We start from the raw sequence: 13454 nt of genomic DNA, 5'->3' as shown, positions 1-13454 counted from the left end.
GGCATCACAGGCATCAGCAGCTGACATTTGGGCATATTTATCTCTAATGCGCATCACAGATACTACCTTCTTGGCAAATGCCGCCTTCCTTGCTACACAGCTCTGCAGTGGACAGAAAATACCTAGAAGCTTTTTGTGTTGATTAGCAAGTTAAGAGAACACAGACTGAAAGCACTGTGTTAATCAAAATCTGGTTAAAATAATGGTAAAACTGAAAGTAACTATTAATTTTGTAACAAAAATCCTTTTTCTGTGAGTTTAGAATAACTGTGTTTTGTATAGATGCAAACATCAGGAACTTATGGACCTGCCAGAGATGGGAGGTTTTTATAAAAGGCTGCAAGCCTGGACTTAATACAGTTTCCCTAAATGATAAATTCATGCTGTGGGGTAACTTAGGTATGTTTTAAATTTTGCAACAGTTCTTTCTCTAAAATGTCTAAGAAGAGTGACTTTTCTAGTGGGAGTGAAGAGAGGTGATAAATAACAGTGGATAGGAGAAGTAGTAACATGGAAGGAGAAAATCAGTGCAAGAAGAAAGCTGTATTTCTTTCATAACCAAACTCAAAATGAAAGCAGACAAACAGTACACAAATAAGAGGAAGTATAAGAAGAATCTACTGCATGAAGACAGGGGGAAAAGCTAAGAAAACTGAGAATGTCTAAGAGACAACAGAAATAAGAAGGAAAATTTATAGCTGTCATTTAAGATAGAGATTAAACAAATAAGCTGCTATGATGCCAGGATGATTTTCTGCCTTTTCTTTTATATACCTTTTATATTACTTTCATGTACCCTCAGTGTTGTTATATGTATACTTGCAATTCCTTAAGTCTGATAACAGCATAGTCCTAGTATTTTGTTAGGCCAAGAGACCAAACATCCTATAGGTCTTGTAGTACAAGGCCAGAAACCCTTACACTATCTTGAGAAACTGAGGCCTCCTCTAGAACATATCCTGTAAACTAGAGATTTGGCCCATTCAGGAGGGTATTCCTCAGATGGGGGAGTATTATGCCATTCATCCAGGCCTTCCATTGGGGCATCCTTGTTAGATATGCTAATTTGTAAGGTCTATAAATTGTACACACAGTCTGTAGTGTCTGTGCTTTGCAGCACATGTCACCTTGGTGAAACAGAGCACCATAAGTATCCTTATTAAAATACAGAGGTAAAAACCCATTATTCCCTAAACCATGTCTGGCTTTCAGTTTTTTTCAGACCAGGAAGAGGCATTAGCTGGAATACTCTTGTTTGTTTTTCAAAATGGCAGGCCAGGATACAGGAAAAAAGACTAGGGAATATTAAGACAAATTAAATGTATAGACATAATCAGGAATGCTTGAGGAAACTCACTGGGTACCATGGAGTTGGTGGTTGTATCTTAAAAGACATATATGTAAACTTACATATAATGCATGTGTGCATGCACTTCTGTGATGGCAACACATTTCAGTGTTTTCCTTAAGATCTTGGGGACTGGACTAGATGACCCTTAAAGGTCCATTTTAGCCCAAACTATTCTATGACTGTAAGATCCTAGTATGTTTCTGTAGAAAACAAACAAACAAAAAAAAGTTAAAGTTAGTTTGAATTGAAGTAACTTTGATGCATTGGAGAAATGGTCTAAAATTAGTATTTCTCTTAAAAGAAACACAAAAAAGTGTTAAGTACTACATTTAATAAAAACACATATATATACAAAAAAATGGGAAACAATTGTTCTGCAATTGGTACTGTCTAAAAGGAGCTGAGAATTATCAAATATCCATGTAAGAATCAGAGTTGCAAAATTGTTGCAAGACAACAAGCAAAATTAATTGTGATTTGCATTAGTAAGGCTACCTAATTAGCACTTGAGAGGTTATTATCTTGGGGGTAGCATAAGGGGTGGCATGAAAAGACCATGAGCACAGCATCCACCATCATCTTCAACAGTACTATTTTGTATGAGTATACACAGCATGAGTAATAGTTTTGTAAATCTGTAATTACAGATTCATGTAGGAGCATTTGTGCCTGGTGGACTTCTTTGTGGGAGACGATGACAAAGGTATGGGATGCAAAGAGAAATGGTAAATATATACCTGGGCTGCCTGGCTGACTGTGTGGGAGGACACAGCTGGCACCTTTGGAGATTGCTCCACTGAAAGCAACACTCCTCAGCTAAAAACTGTGGTCAATGGAGTTGAATTAGCAGCATTTAGAAAATAAATTTTCATAGAAAGTTTGCCTTTTAAGATATCATGGTCTTTAGACAGAGCAAAACTTTTGTATTACCTTACTTTATATTTATTTTCAAATTTCTATTACCTTTTTACTAGCTGCCAGCAAAATTTTAAAATCTCTTACCACTAAAACTTTTTGAAAGCATTAAAAGCAATGCAGTATAAAAAAAGGTTGATGCATAGTCTGTGTTAAAGAAACTAGATTTGTGCCTTTAGTGTGGCAAAGCAGCCACAGTTGTGCCAATCCAAAAGTTCGAAAATTCCAATCCTAAGAACAGAAATTGATTTAATAGTAGTTTATTTGTTGATCCCTGGTGCCCTAGTTCTCCTAGAAAAACACATGAAAAACAACACACACCACCTGATTCTGCAGTTTTACAGCATTAGTCCTACTTGTTCTGCAGTACACAACACTTACTCCAGCTTGCCCCTTGTGTTTTTTAGTAACTCTCATTCCTCATATGGAGGATGATGTCTAGCAGCATGCATTGAAATGACAGATAACCACATCATATTTTCCTGTGGAAAACAAATCCCTGTCCAGAATAACTGTTTTCATTTTGTAAATTGCAGCCCACATTTCTTGATATATAACTCAGCTGATGTCCCTCCCCATGTCCCTTTTCCCCATGTCCCTTTTCTGTGAGCTTATGCTCTCTGTGGAATGGCAGCAACAGCTTAATCCCACTCCATGAGAAGAGGAAATGGCAATCCAGAAAATATACAGATGTTAGGGCTGAAGATTTTTGTATTTTTCTCTTCTTGTCAGGCTGATACCTAGATTTCACTCAAAGAAAAAAACAGATTGTATGACCAAATCATGAAGGTTTGTCCTACTCACAATATAAGCCAAATGAATAGGAAGCAAATGGACATTGCTGATGCTTGAAGACCAACCTAACTCCAACTAAGAGTTTGGGTTCTTTTCGTTTCTGACAATGCACAAATTCTACACAGTATATTTCTATATATCTATAGAAATGACAACTTCGGGAAATCATACAAATTTTATACTTGTTAAAAAGCTGCTTTAAAATCTGACAGCTGAGAGGAAAGTGAAAGGTTGGTTAAGCTGCTTTAAAATCTGACAGTTGAGAGGAATATGAGAGGTTGGTTAAGCTGCTTTAAAATCTTACAGTTGAGAGGAATGTGAGAGGTTGGTTATCCAGAACCACTGAAAGTAGCTTGTAAAGCTCAAAATTCAGAGAGAAAAATTCTTTATTTTGCTGTCTGCTTTAAAAAGAGGCATATCATGCTCCCATTTCATAAACTGAAAAGCTGACCTTCCCTTAGAGTCAACAGTGCTGCATCCCCTGGAAAGCAACACTCTAATCTCAACTCCAGAGTTATGTATAAAAAAACTACTTTCTTTTAATATGGAATGGAACATGAATACTCCTCTAAAAGAGGGTTTTCTGGTCCATTTCACGGTTCACCAGGTAACAGCCTATTAAGGATGCAAGCAACAATAATCGTGTTTCATATTCTTTGAAAAATTGTCATAAAATCCAAATCAAACCACCAACATCAACATTTTCTCAGCACGACAGACCAGACAGCACATGACAGGTGCCAGATGCTTACCCTTTTGTCTGGAGGATACTTCCAGGCTTTCCTCTCCCACGGCACATACTCAGCTAAAATAAACATTTCAAAATTTTGAATACTCCCTGTGGAACTACACGGAATCATGCATGTTTGCACATGACAGCAGAGGTCAGCTGAAGACCTTTTAAACCCTTTGAGTTACTGAGTGTGGACCTGGTAGATTCAAAAGCAAGATTTCATGTGACCCTTGAAATCCAAGGCTTGCTTTTATCCCAGAAGCATACTGCCAAGGCTTTCACTGTTGTATTTTGGGCTAAACCATTCTACTGCAAAGTCCAGGGGATTGTGGATTCCAAAGGCAGCCTGAAGCTTCAGGTTGCATGGAGAAAGCAGAAGGCTAAGCTGCCTTCAGAGATATAAGCAGATCTCCCACTATAGTTCTGTTCTCTCCTCTTAACTATTACTTTAATCATCACTAAAAACCATTTTTACACTTTCAGGAGGGGGTCCCACAGCTCAAATGCCTTGTAGACTTTCAAATTCCCATCCCAAATGTCAACACTGGCTCTTCTCAGCACCACACCACACTTGGCTTCTGCAACACAACTGATGGCTATTGCTGAAGGGGTCTTTTGTACCACTTTGGGTTTAGGCTAAAGAAGGATGTTTCCTCAAGGATTTTTTTTTTGCAACTGTGGAACTATTTGAGCAATTTTGGCATAATTCACCTGCATTTGTTGCACACACAGAAAGAAAATGCATGCATAACCAAATCTGGTATTCCAAAAATCAAATTCAAGATGGTTACAAGATTATTAAGTATACTCTTTCTTAGTGCTGCTATGATGAAACAAATAGGAGAGACAATGTAATGTTTTTAAATACATTTCTTTTTATAAGAAGCAAACACAACCCCTTTCTAAGTGATCTCCTACTAGGAAGGGCAACAGTCAAGGATGACAAATCCTTTGAGTGTAAAACCCAGAATTTCCTCCACTTATCATGGTGGACAACCAATCTTTCTCTAGAAATGGTTCAAAAATTTAAATACTGAAATACACAAAAATGGAAATGTGTGACAAATCTGTAATGGTTCTTTGTGATTAAACTGCTGTCTACATGAATAAGACACTACCTGCATTTAGACTCAAAAAGTATTTATTCTGCTACACCCAGAAGGAGGGAATAAATGGCCTACTCAATTATTTCTAAAAGAAGTAAACAATTTACACTCATAGAAAAATTGATAAGAAGCCTGGTTATTGCATGCTCTTTGGAGATTTTGTAAGCTAATAAACAGCGGTATATATCAAAAAAAGTAGGAAAAAAGCACACTGGTAGACAATAAACGTTTATTGATCTTTGGCTTTGGAAATTGTCTTATCTTGGATATGGGAAAACCTATGTAAAATAATGAGTTTAATTCTTTACAGTGCACAAGTGCAAGGCATGCAGAGTACATGTAAGGATACTAAAATACTATAGGAACATTACTGCAGTAGACATTATATGTCCAACATGGGTTAACGCTTTACAAAGGCAAGCAAGTTGATGGAGCCACTTGATAAACAGCAGATATCACAGTTTCTCTTAGATTTGCTGTGGTATTACTATGAGCAACTAATAGACATAAATTTCATTTTAATAATGTATGCATTATAAAAGTGGAGTTAAACTGTAACATTTCAACAAAATGAATAGGGAATAAGAAAGTATAATCTTGCTTCAGTTTTGTGAAATTTACTGTTGTTAAAGAAATTTAGGCATTTAAATGACAAACCAATTCTTATTATTTTCACATTAATATAAAATGAGCAAAGCAAAACTAGCTTCTTAACTGCTCTACAGTAAAAAATGTAACTTACAAGTGGTGTAAGGAAATATTTAGCAAGCTTACTGTACCAGGTTTTCCCAGAGAGTGTACTATATACAGTACGGATTTCTATAGCCACTTTTTAGAGCTAAAAGCTCAACATGCTGTGACAAGCCTTCCTCAGAAGAAGGCTTCCTTTGGTAGATTTCAACGAGCAACACCATCTCAACTTACAAGCACTTCACATAGAGAATGTATCATTAATGCAGGAGCAGCGGCCTGTTGTTTCCTCACTTTTTTAACCTCCTTGCTGAACCAGTCAGTTTCTACCTTCAGCTCTTGCATTTCTGAAGGTGGACAAGCAGTTTTGGAGTAAGGGGGGTTTCACTATCGAATACTCTCTAACAGAATTCTACAAAATTCTACAAGGTTCAACTTTTGGAAGCTTGGTGTCAGTCAGCGGTATCACAATTGGTACTCTTCGTGCTCCAAATCAATTCAGATTCGGTGACCTTCACTGAAATGTTGCCTTTCTGAGCCCAAGCAGAACTACTTACCTGGCTGAAATCACCCATGTGCCTGGGATATAATTAACACCCAGGTGTCACTACAGAACTTTGTAAGTCAAACCATTCCAAATCTTGTAAGTACTTGCTCCAGTCATAAAGAAAACAATGCAGAGGTGGCAGGTGGCAGAGGGAGGGGTGTTAATTTAAATTAGGGGTGTTCAATTATCAGTCATATATGGGCAAAATCGTTAGATTACCACTTAAGTAAGAGGAATGGAAAAGATTTCTTCAAAATCTTGTTTTCAATATGTAATAGTAAAAAACAACACATTGATATTACATATGCCAAAAACTGTATGAAAAAAATAATTTCATAGCAAAGCCTATTTCAAGGGCTACCAGAATCACCCACGATTAGGCACTTTACAATGTACAAAAAGAATATTGGAGGTTGCTTATTAGCTGTAGTAGTTGTACCCAAATATTATCCAGACCACTAAAAAAATCCAAATATAACCAAAAAAACATGCCAAAGTGAGATTTTTCAACTTGTGCTGTGCTTTTCTGATCACAGATCCTGATGAATATTTAAAAGCATAGAAGTCGATTTGTTTTTAAACAACAGGTAATGCAGCACCATATCCATTTAACGCAAACACCTCTTGACACCATCCTCATTGTGAAGCAAGACAGTCTTAGTACTTGTAAAGCTGTAACTATAAAAATCATATTTTAACAGTATTGTAGCAGTAAGAGGAAGCTAAAAATTTACATATATAACACCAGAGTCTTCATTTGGTAAATACTGAAACGAAGGTAGGGGAATCTTTTTGTCTTAGGTCTTTATTCTAGAGTAGAAAGTATTATGTCCTTTTCACTTAAAGACAAAAATAAAAAAGACTATTAACTGATAAACAACATTGAGTTTGTGTGTTCCCAGCAACAATGAGACAAGTAGAAGATTTGAAGTAAAATATTTACAACTTGGAAGATGTTCCCTGTGCAATGTGTAACATGTCTACCTTTTGAGAATTTTTAGGCTGAAATTATTTAATAGCATCTTTGCATTAATATTTGCTCACATAAATGGGAAGACTGAAACATTAGACAGCTTTCAGTATCTTCCATTACAGAATTTTTTTCCATGTATATTCCTCCTAGAAAGCCTTACATACTGCTAACAATGGAACAAAGAAATGACCAAAGATAGGAAAAATAAAAACTGTTGGCATATCGTGACATGGGTATGAACTGCAGTTATGAAATATAATTTTTGGTGCCTTTTTCTTCGTCCTATGCTTTTATGAAAAATACTGTGAATATGTATTCTGGAAGCTTAGAGCACATATGGGAGGCAGAGTTACTATGAACAGAGGAAGAGAGAGTAAGTCTGACTTTAAGAAAGAAAAAGTCTGACTTTAAGGAATTTTAAGCCAGGTTTTAAAAAATATATTGCAGCACAATAAAAGAATAATGACTCACTACTAAGGAGTTTGTAAAAAGTTATTCAAACTATTTTGGGATATGTATTTTATAGGCAGCAGGGTCATATAGATAGTATGTTGTTGTGAAAAAATGCCACAAGTACAAATTCTAAGGGCTCTTGACTGATGTGTAATCACATGGAAAAAATCTGGTATTTATAGGTGGATTTTGGACTTTACTATAAAACTGCATACCTGCTAATACTTCTGCCTAAGCATCAAGTGTTAAAAAAATAGCGTAGAAGTTTTTGACTTCTAGTTGCAGGCACCGACATTAATTTTAAGAAATGAAAATATGAGCCACGGTATTAGGATTAAAAATAATTTTCATTAAAAACACCATTGAAATCAAAGGTATAAAAATACATATACACTGGCATGCAAAAACAACATCCAGTGCAATATTACCCTTCTGGCAGCCCAAAGTGAGAGACTGGAAAAGGTTAAGTGCAGCACATACAGATGTCAGTAAAAGCAGCCTGGAAATGACATGTTGGCTTCATGATCTCACCTAGAGGAGGAAGACCTTTCAGTCTAGTACTCAGAAATGCAACTGAGACACACCATCTACTTCATCATACAGCACACATGACTGTATGTGCTGCACAGGTCACAAAGCATGGCAGGCCTTCCTAAAAAAGGAGTTGCAAAAAATCACTCTGAAGCACAAACACCAATCTGAATCAGCCTGCTTAATGAGATCAGACATCTGGCTTCTAAGCATCTGTTGCCTAGATGCTCTTTAGAGTAGATATCTGCAAGGTCAAAATATTGCTCTTTCTTTACCATTTGGGATTTAGGCTGTAGATGCTAAAAATAACAGTCTTACTCATAATTCACATTTAATATTTTATTTAAGATACAAGTAAACTGGTGCTGCCTTCCTCCAAGATTTTGCTCAGGCATACAGATTCCTCCAAGAGAACACAGAGTATTCTTTGGCCTTGTGCTCGTTCAATGTCTCCATTTTGTCTGGGCACTCAATTCTTAAACTTTTAGTTGAAATATCTAGGAACTTTATAGTGACAACATTAACTGTGGGGTTAAGTCTGGGTGTAGAGGTGCTGTGTGGAATAAATTAATGTGCAAAATATGTCATGAGAAAAATCATGAAGCACAGTATTTGAAAACTGATCAAAATTATCTCTGTGAAAAGCACAGCTATTTGAGAATAAAGAAACATAAGGCCTTTTACCTTGGAGAACCTTCCAACAGCTTTAATATCAGATGTGCTCATTTTTTAATTTGATATATCCCAAATGCCTTTTACCACTTAGGTGTAGTTACTGTAAGGAAGCACAGCTCTTTGAATTGTTCCTTGGAAGTTAGCTGAAATTTCCGTACTTGCTAACCCTACACAGAGTGAGGTGATGCTGCCTAAATGTTGTGTTGATGTCTTGGTAGCATTTTTGTTCTTAAGACAAATTTGACTTTACAATCCAGGGATGAACACATTTCTGTTTAAACATCTTGCAGTACTTGTGATCCAAATAAGAAGAACTGCAACAGAAATTAATTTTCTGTAAGTATCTTCTGTACAACGATGTTCTCTTTTACTGATGCTATGATTTAATCTGTGGATCCTTTATGCAAGCGAATTCTGGAGGAGGGAAAGACTGTGCAGCTAAGAAAACCTCAGAAACTGGCATAACCTATAGTTTGAGAAGGAATTAAAAGAGGACAAGCACAGCCTGAGAATGTCACCTACAAAGTGTAAGAATAGGCTTTCTATCATTTATTCTCCTGTTCTTAACCAATGTCTCTTAGCTCAGAAATAGCCCAAGTGTTATGTTTGGACCTCCCTGAACTTGCTGGAAGACTTGGATTTTTCGCTGTCTTACCCTTTGTCTAAAGGGACCCACATAATAAAAGTGCAGAGTTTAAACAAATATCAACAAGTTTGTTCATATTTCAGATGGAATTTTAAGTTATTTGAACTATTTAAAGGAACTAATCCTTCAAAAACAGATAAATTTAAACTAAACAGAAGTCAAAATACAATCTTGAACTAATTTAGCCTACTTGGTTCTGAGAAGGGAACACAGAGACAGCGCTGTAGATTGGCAATGGAAGTCACATCACCAAGAGAAGAAGGGAGATCAGAATTTGAGAAGAAACAGACATGGACTCTTTGCCAAAGGAACATTTCCTTCTAAAATCTCTCAGAAACTAAGGGAGATCTCACTGTGGCCTCCCAGTACTTAAAGGGGGCTTATAAAAAAGAGGGAGAATGACTTTTAGCACAGGCAGGAAGTTATAGGACAAGGGGGAACACTTCTAAACTAGAAGAGGGGAGATTTAGATTAGGTATTAGATGGAGACTCTTGCCTGTGAGGGTGGTGAGGCACTAGATAAGGTTACCCAGAGAAGCTATGGCTGCCCATCTCTGGAGGTGTTCAAGGCCATGTTTGATGAGGCTTGGTGAAACCTGGTCTGGTGAAAAGTGATCCATTCCAGATTCATTCCAACCCAAAACATTCTACAATTTTTTTAGTAAGTAGTGGGCAAAAATCAAGACAAAATGTTTAAGAAACCTGAGTAACATCTACCAACCTTTCAGCCACATTTTATTGCTTTTCCATTTCTGCAAGATGCTTTCCCCCCACTGCCAGGTGCTGCTAAAGGTCTCCATGAAACAAACAAAAAAAACCGCATTTGCCAGCTGCTGTTTCAAAGGAACTTACTACAGAAGTAAGTTTGAACCTTACACAATACATATGGAAGTCAGGACGATCAGGGTTGCTACTTTACTTTAAAACACATTTTTGATCATACCACATACTTGTCCGAAGCACTGCTCACAACCTTAGCAATATGGTCCCTCTGGTTTCACTGTCACCACATGTTTCAAAGGCTTTTATTATCATATTTTAGTTTTTCATAAGCCTTCTGGACTCATGTCAGGATTAAATGGATCCAAAGAAAGACCATCTCCCACTCACTGCTGACCAGAAGGTCAACCATTCAATTCTGCACAACAATGGTCTGTAGAACAATGGAACAGCTCAGTGGCTACAAGCACTGATCTTCATGTTTGTAACACTAGGTGCCTATTTTTCACTGTGATCAGTGTAATGTCTGAATAGTAAGTCAGCATGAGCTCTTAGCAAAAGCTTTGTGCAGTTCAGCTACATGATCTTTATTACTTTTGCTGAATGCATTATTATATAGCTACAGTTCACTTTTGCTTATAAGCTTTCAGAATGACTATGTCAGCAAAAACTGTTCCTTAACATTATTTTGAAGTATTCTCAAGTATCCAAAATTTACTCCTTCAGATTTCAACAGGTACATCTCCTATATAGTGAGCTTCATTAGGCAAGTTCACTACCAGAATCAAATTGTTTTGCATTATTTTATTTTCTGAACAAAAGATTGGCATTGAACACCTAACTCTAACTTAAAAGCTGGCCTTACTAATTCTGTTAGTAATGATGTATCTCGTAATGATATATCTTGAACTGATGCAAAAGTGGACGCAGTATTACTGGATCTGTCATATTTTGTCATTCAATTATTCATCTGAAAAATACTTCCAAGGAATGACTGAAATTTGAAACTATGAGGTCAAATATTATTCTTTAGGCCAATTCACAGTTAAGTGTTTGTCCCTATTAGTTACAAAAACTTGGTGTGAAAACAACACAGCTTGCACTCCCAGTCACACTGAAATACTGCAATGAAACCAGTAGCATCATGCAAGGTGTTCTCAGATGTCCCAAACACATGCAGTAGGTACTATGCTGGTATACAAAAATCTTTCTCCAGTAAATGCAACTTAATAAACTAATAAATAACTTTAAAAGCTTTCAACACAGCAAGATAGTTTATCACCAGCTTAAAATCTTGACTTTCTGCATCCATTGAGTTTGTTCTCCCATATGGTAGGTTTGCTACATATTAAAAAATTAGTTAAGCTTTTCCATTTATAAATGCTTATTATATGCCAAAGCTGTACACAAATTCAAGAGAAAAAGAACAGTAACATAAAACCAGCTAGTATTAGCTAAAAAACCCACTGACCTCTGTGAAGTTTAATATTAACTGTTTAAAAAAGCTACTGCATATAAATCCCCATTCCTGTTTTGCAAATACACAAAACATCTGAAAAACTGTAAATAACTTTATGACTGGAATATATCTATCCAGTTAAGCAAAAATTGTAAAGTTAATACTTTGCTCTTTTTCTTATTACATGGCTGTTTTATTATACAGAAAATCTATTTCTGAAGCCAAGATATATGATTTATCATTATATGGTCAAGTTAGCACAGATTAAAGTGGCAAAAGATGATGATTTGACAGAACAGAAATTTTAAGATTAACAGTTTAGGTAGATATTTTCTTCCAAGACATAGTAAGTTCTTTAGTATAGCTAAGTACCTCTAAAGAGGCACAAAAACCAAATAGCCCTTTCAACTGAAGTGAAAAAAGAAGAAAAAGAAAAAAAAAGAAAAAAAGAGAAAAATTTAGAAGTTTAATTTCAAAAGGGAATCTTGAAATTATTAGATACATATACACCCCTCTCCTATAGTACTGTAAGATACATTCAGGAATTTAAAATAACGATTCCATATTTCATATATATTATATATTTGATATATAATATATATGTACATTACACATATACATATGCTATCAGTCAGCAGGATTAAACTGTTTTGATTTTAAATGTTTGATGTCACTAATTATTTTGGTTTTGAAATGTTTAGTGTCACTAATTATTTTCTATTCTTTTGTAAACTCAATGGAATTTATCTACTACCTCAAAGGAAGAAATTTAAAAGATCCAGACGCAATGTGTGGATCAATACTAGCACCAATACAGATGGCCATTACTACAAAATGACTGCAGGGACTGAAATAATATAATTGTTATAACTCTCTTCTTACTGCACAAGCACTCCTGCAAAATATGTAGGCAGCAATACCTGTCAGGTACATACATCTACTCCTGTTTAATTTATGTTTTATACAACTTTCCTTACTGTAATATACAGTATCTCTTTTGTCCTGTTGGATTTTTAATTTTCCAAGGAGAAAAGTGATCAATAGCTATCCAACAGATTTTTTTTAATCCCCTCTCTCTCCTTTCACTTGTATGGCTCAGTTTCAAGACTTAATCAATAGGCAGCCATCATCACTATGTCCAGTACCCTTTGAATACAGTTCAGTCAGTGACTGTTGATGCTTAAAAACCAAATTTTTGAGTTTCACTTGCTGTTTATGGAAACCAAGATACTCAGAGGTCATATCTTTTCAGCATGCTTATCACCATCTACAACACAATAATGTCAGTCAGTCCCAGGACTATAACTGAATTAGTTACCTACCATTTGGGTAACAAAAATAACAACCCAGTTGCAATTTTAAACATTTTAAGATTATTCGCCCTGAGAACACCAAGGAAGTCTTTAAAAATAATTATGATATGTCTTCTCTTCACATATATAGCTTTCTTTTGTCTTCATCTCCTCTTGGGTACCTGGGATACCTTGTATCTAGAATTTGACCTCACACCTGCTCAGTCAGTTGACTTGTTCATGCCACAGTCAGGTACTGGTGATAGAAGAGACCAAAAAGGCTTGTAGAAAAAAGGCAAGCAGCAATCCACCAAGTAAGGAAAGACAGGAGTCCCCGGAACAGGAGAGGAGTGAAAATATTCTTTAGGCTTCCCAGAGCCATTGTTATTTGTACTACAGTTACTTTCATCTTTCCATCAGCAGGTGGAGACTCAGAATAAACAGAATTGGGAAGCAGACTGTTTTCTACTGGAGTGTCAGAATTCAATCCTGGATAGATGCCCCAAGAATAATTACCTGTTGAAGAAGTAACAGATTTTTGTAAAATTAAATTCAAGTTCTGTTAATT

The 13454-nt window shown here is 36.0% G+C and overlaps 1 protein-coding gene across 1 annotated transcript in view; it reads right to left on the bottom strand.

The window, feature by feature from the left end:
• Positions 1-5112: 5112 nt before the first annotated feature.
• TMEM161B (transmembrane protein 161B) overlaps positions 5113-13454 on the bottom strand; it is a 34472-nt gene continuing 26130 nt past the window's right edge. Inside the window, exon 11 of the mRNA XM_005430255.2 lies at positions 5113-13402. Coding sequence (XP_005430312.1) covers positions 13125-13402 — 278 coding nt within the window. The 3' untranslated portion in view covers positions 5113-13124. The remainder of the gene's footprint in view (positions 13403-13454) is intronic.

Source organism: Geospiza fortis, unplaced genomic scaffold (genome assembly GCF_000277835.1).
Source record: "Geospiza fortis unplaced genomic scaffold, GeoFor_1.0 scaffold339, whole genome shotgun sequence".
NCBI lineage: Eukaryota > Metazoa > Chordata > Aves > Passeriformes > Thraupidae > Geospiza > Geospiza fortis.
The sequence above is the reverse complement of the archived record's forward strand: the minus strand, read 5'-3'. Positions and strand labels throughout refer to the sequence as shown.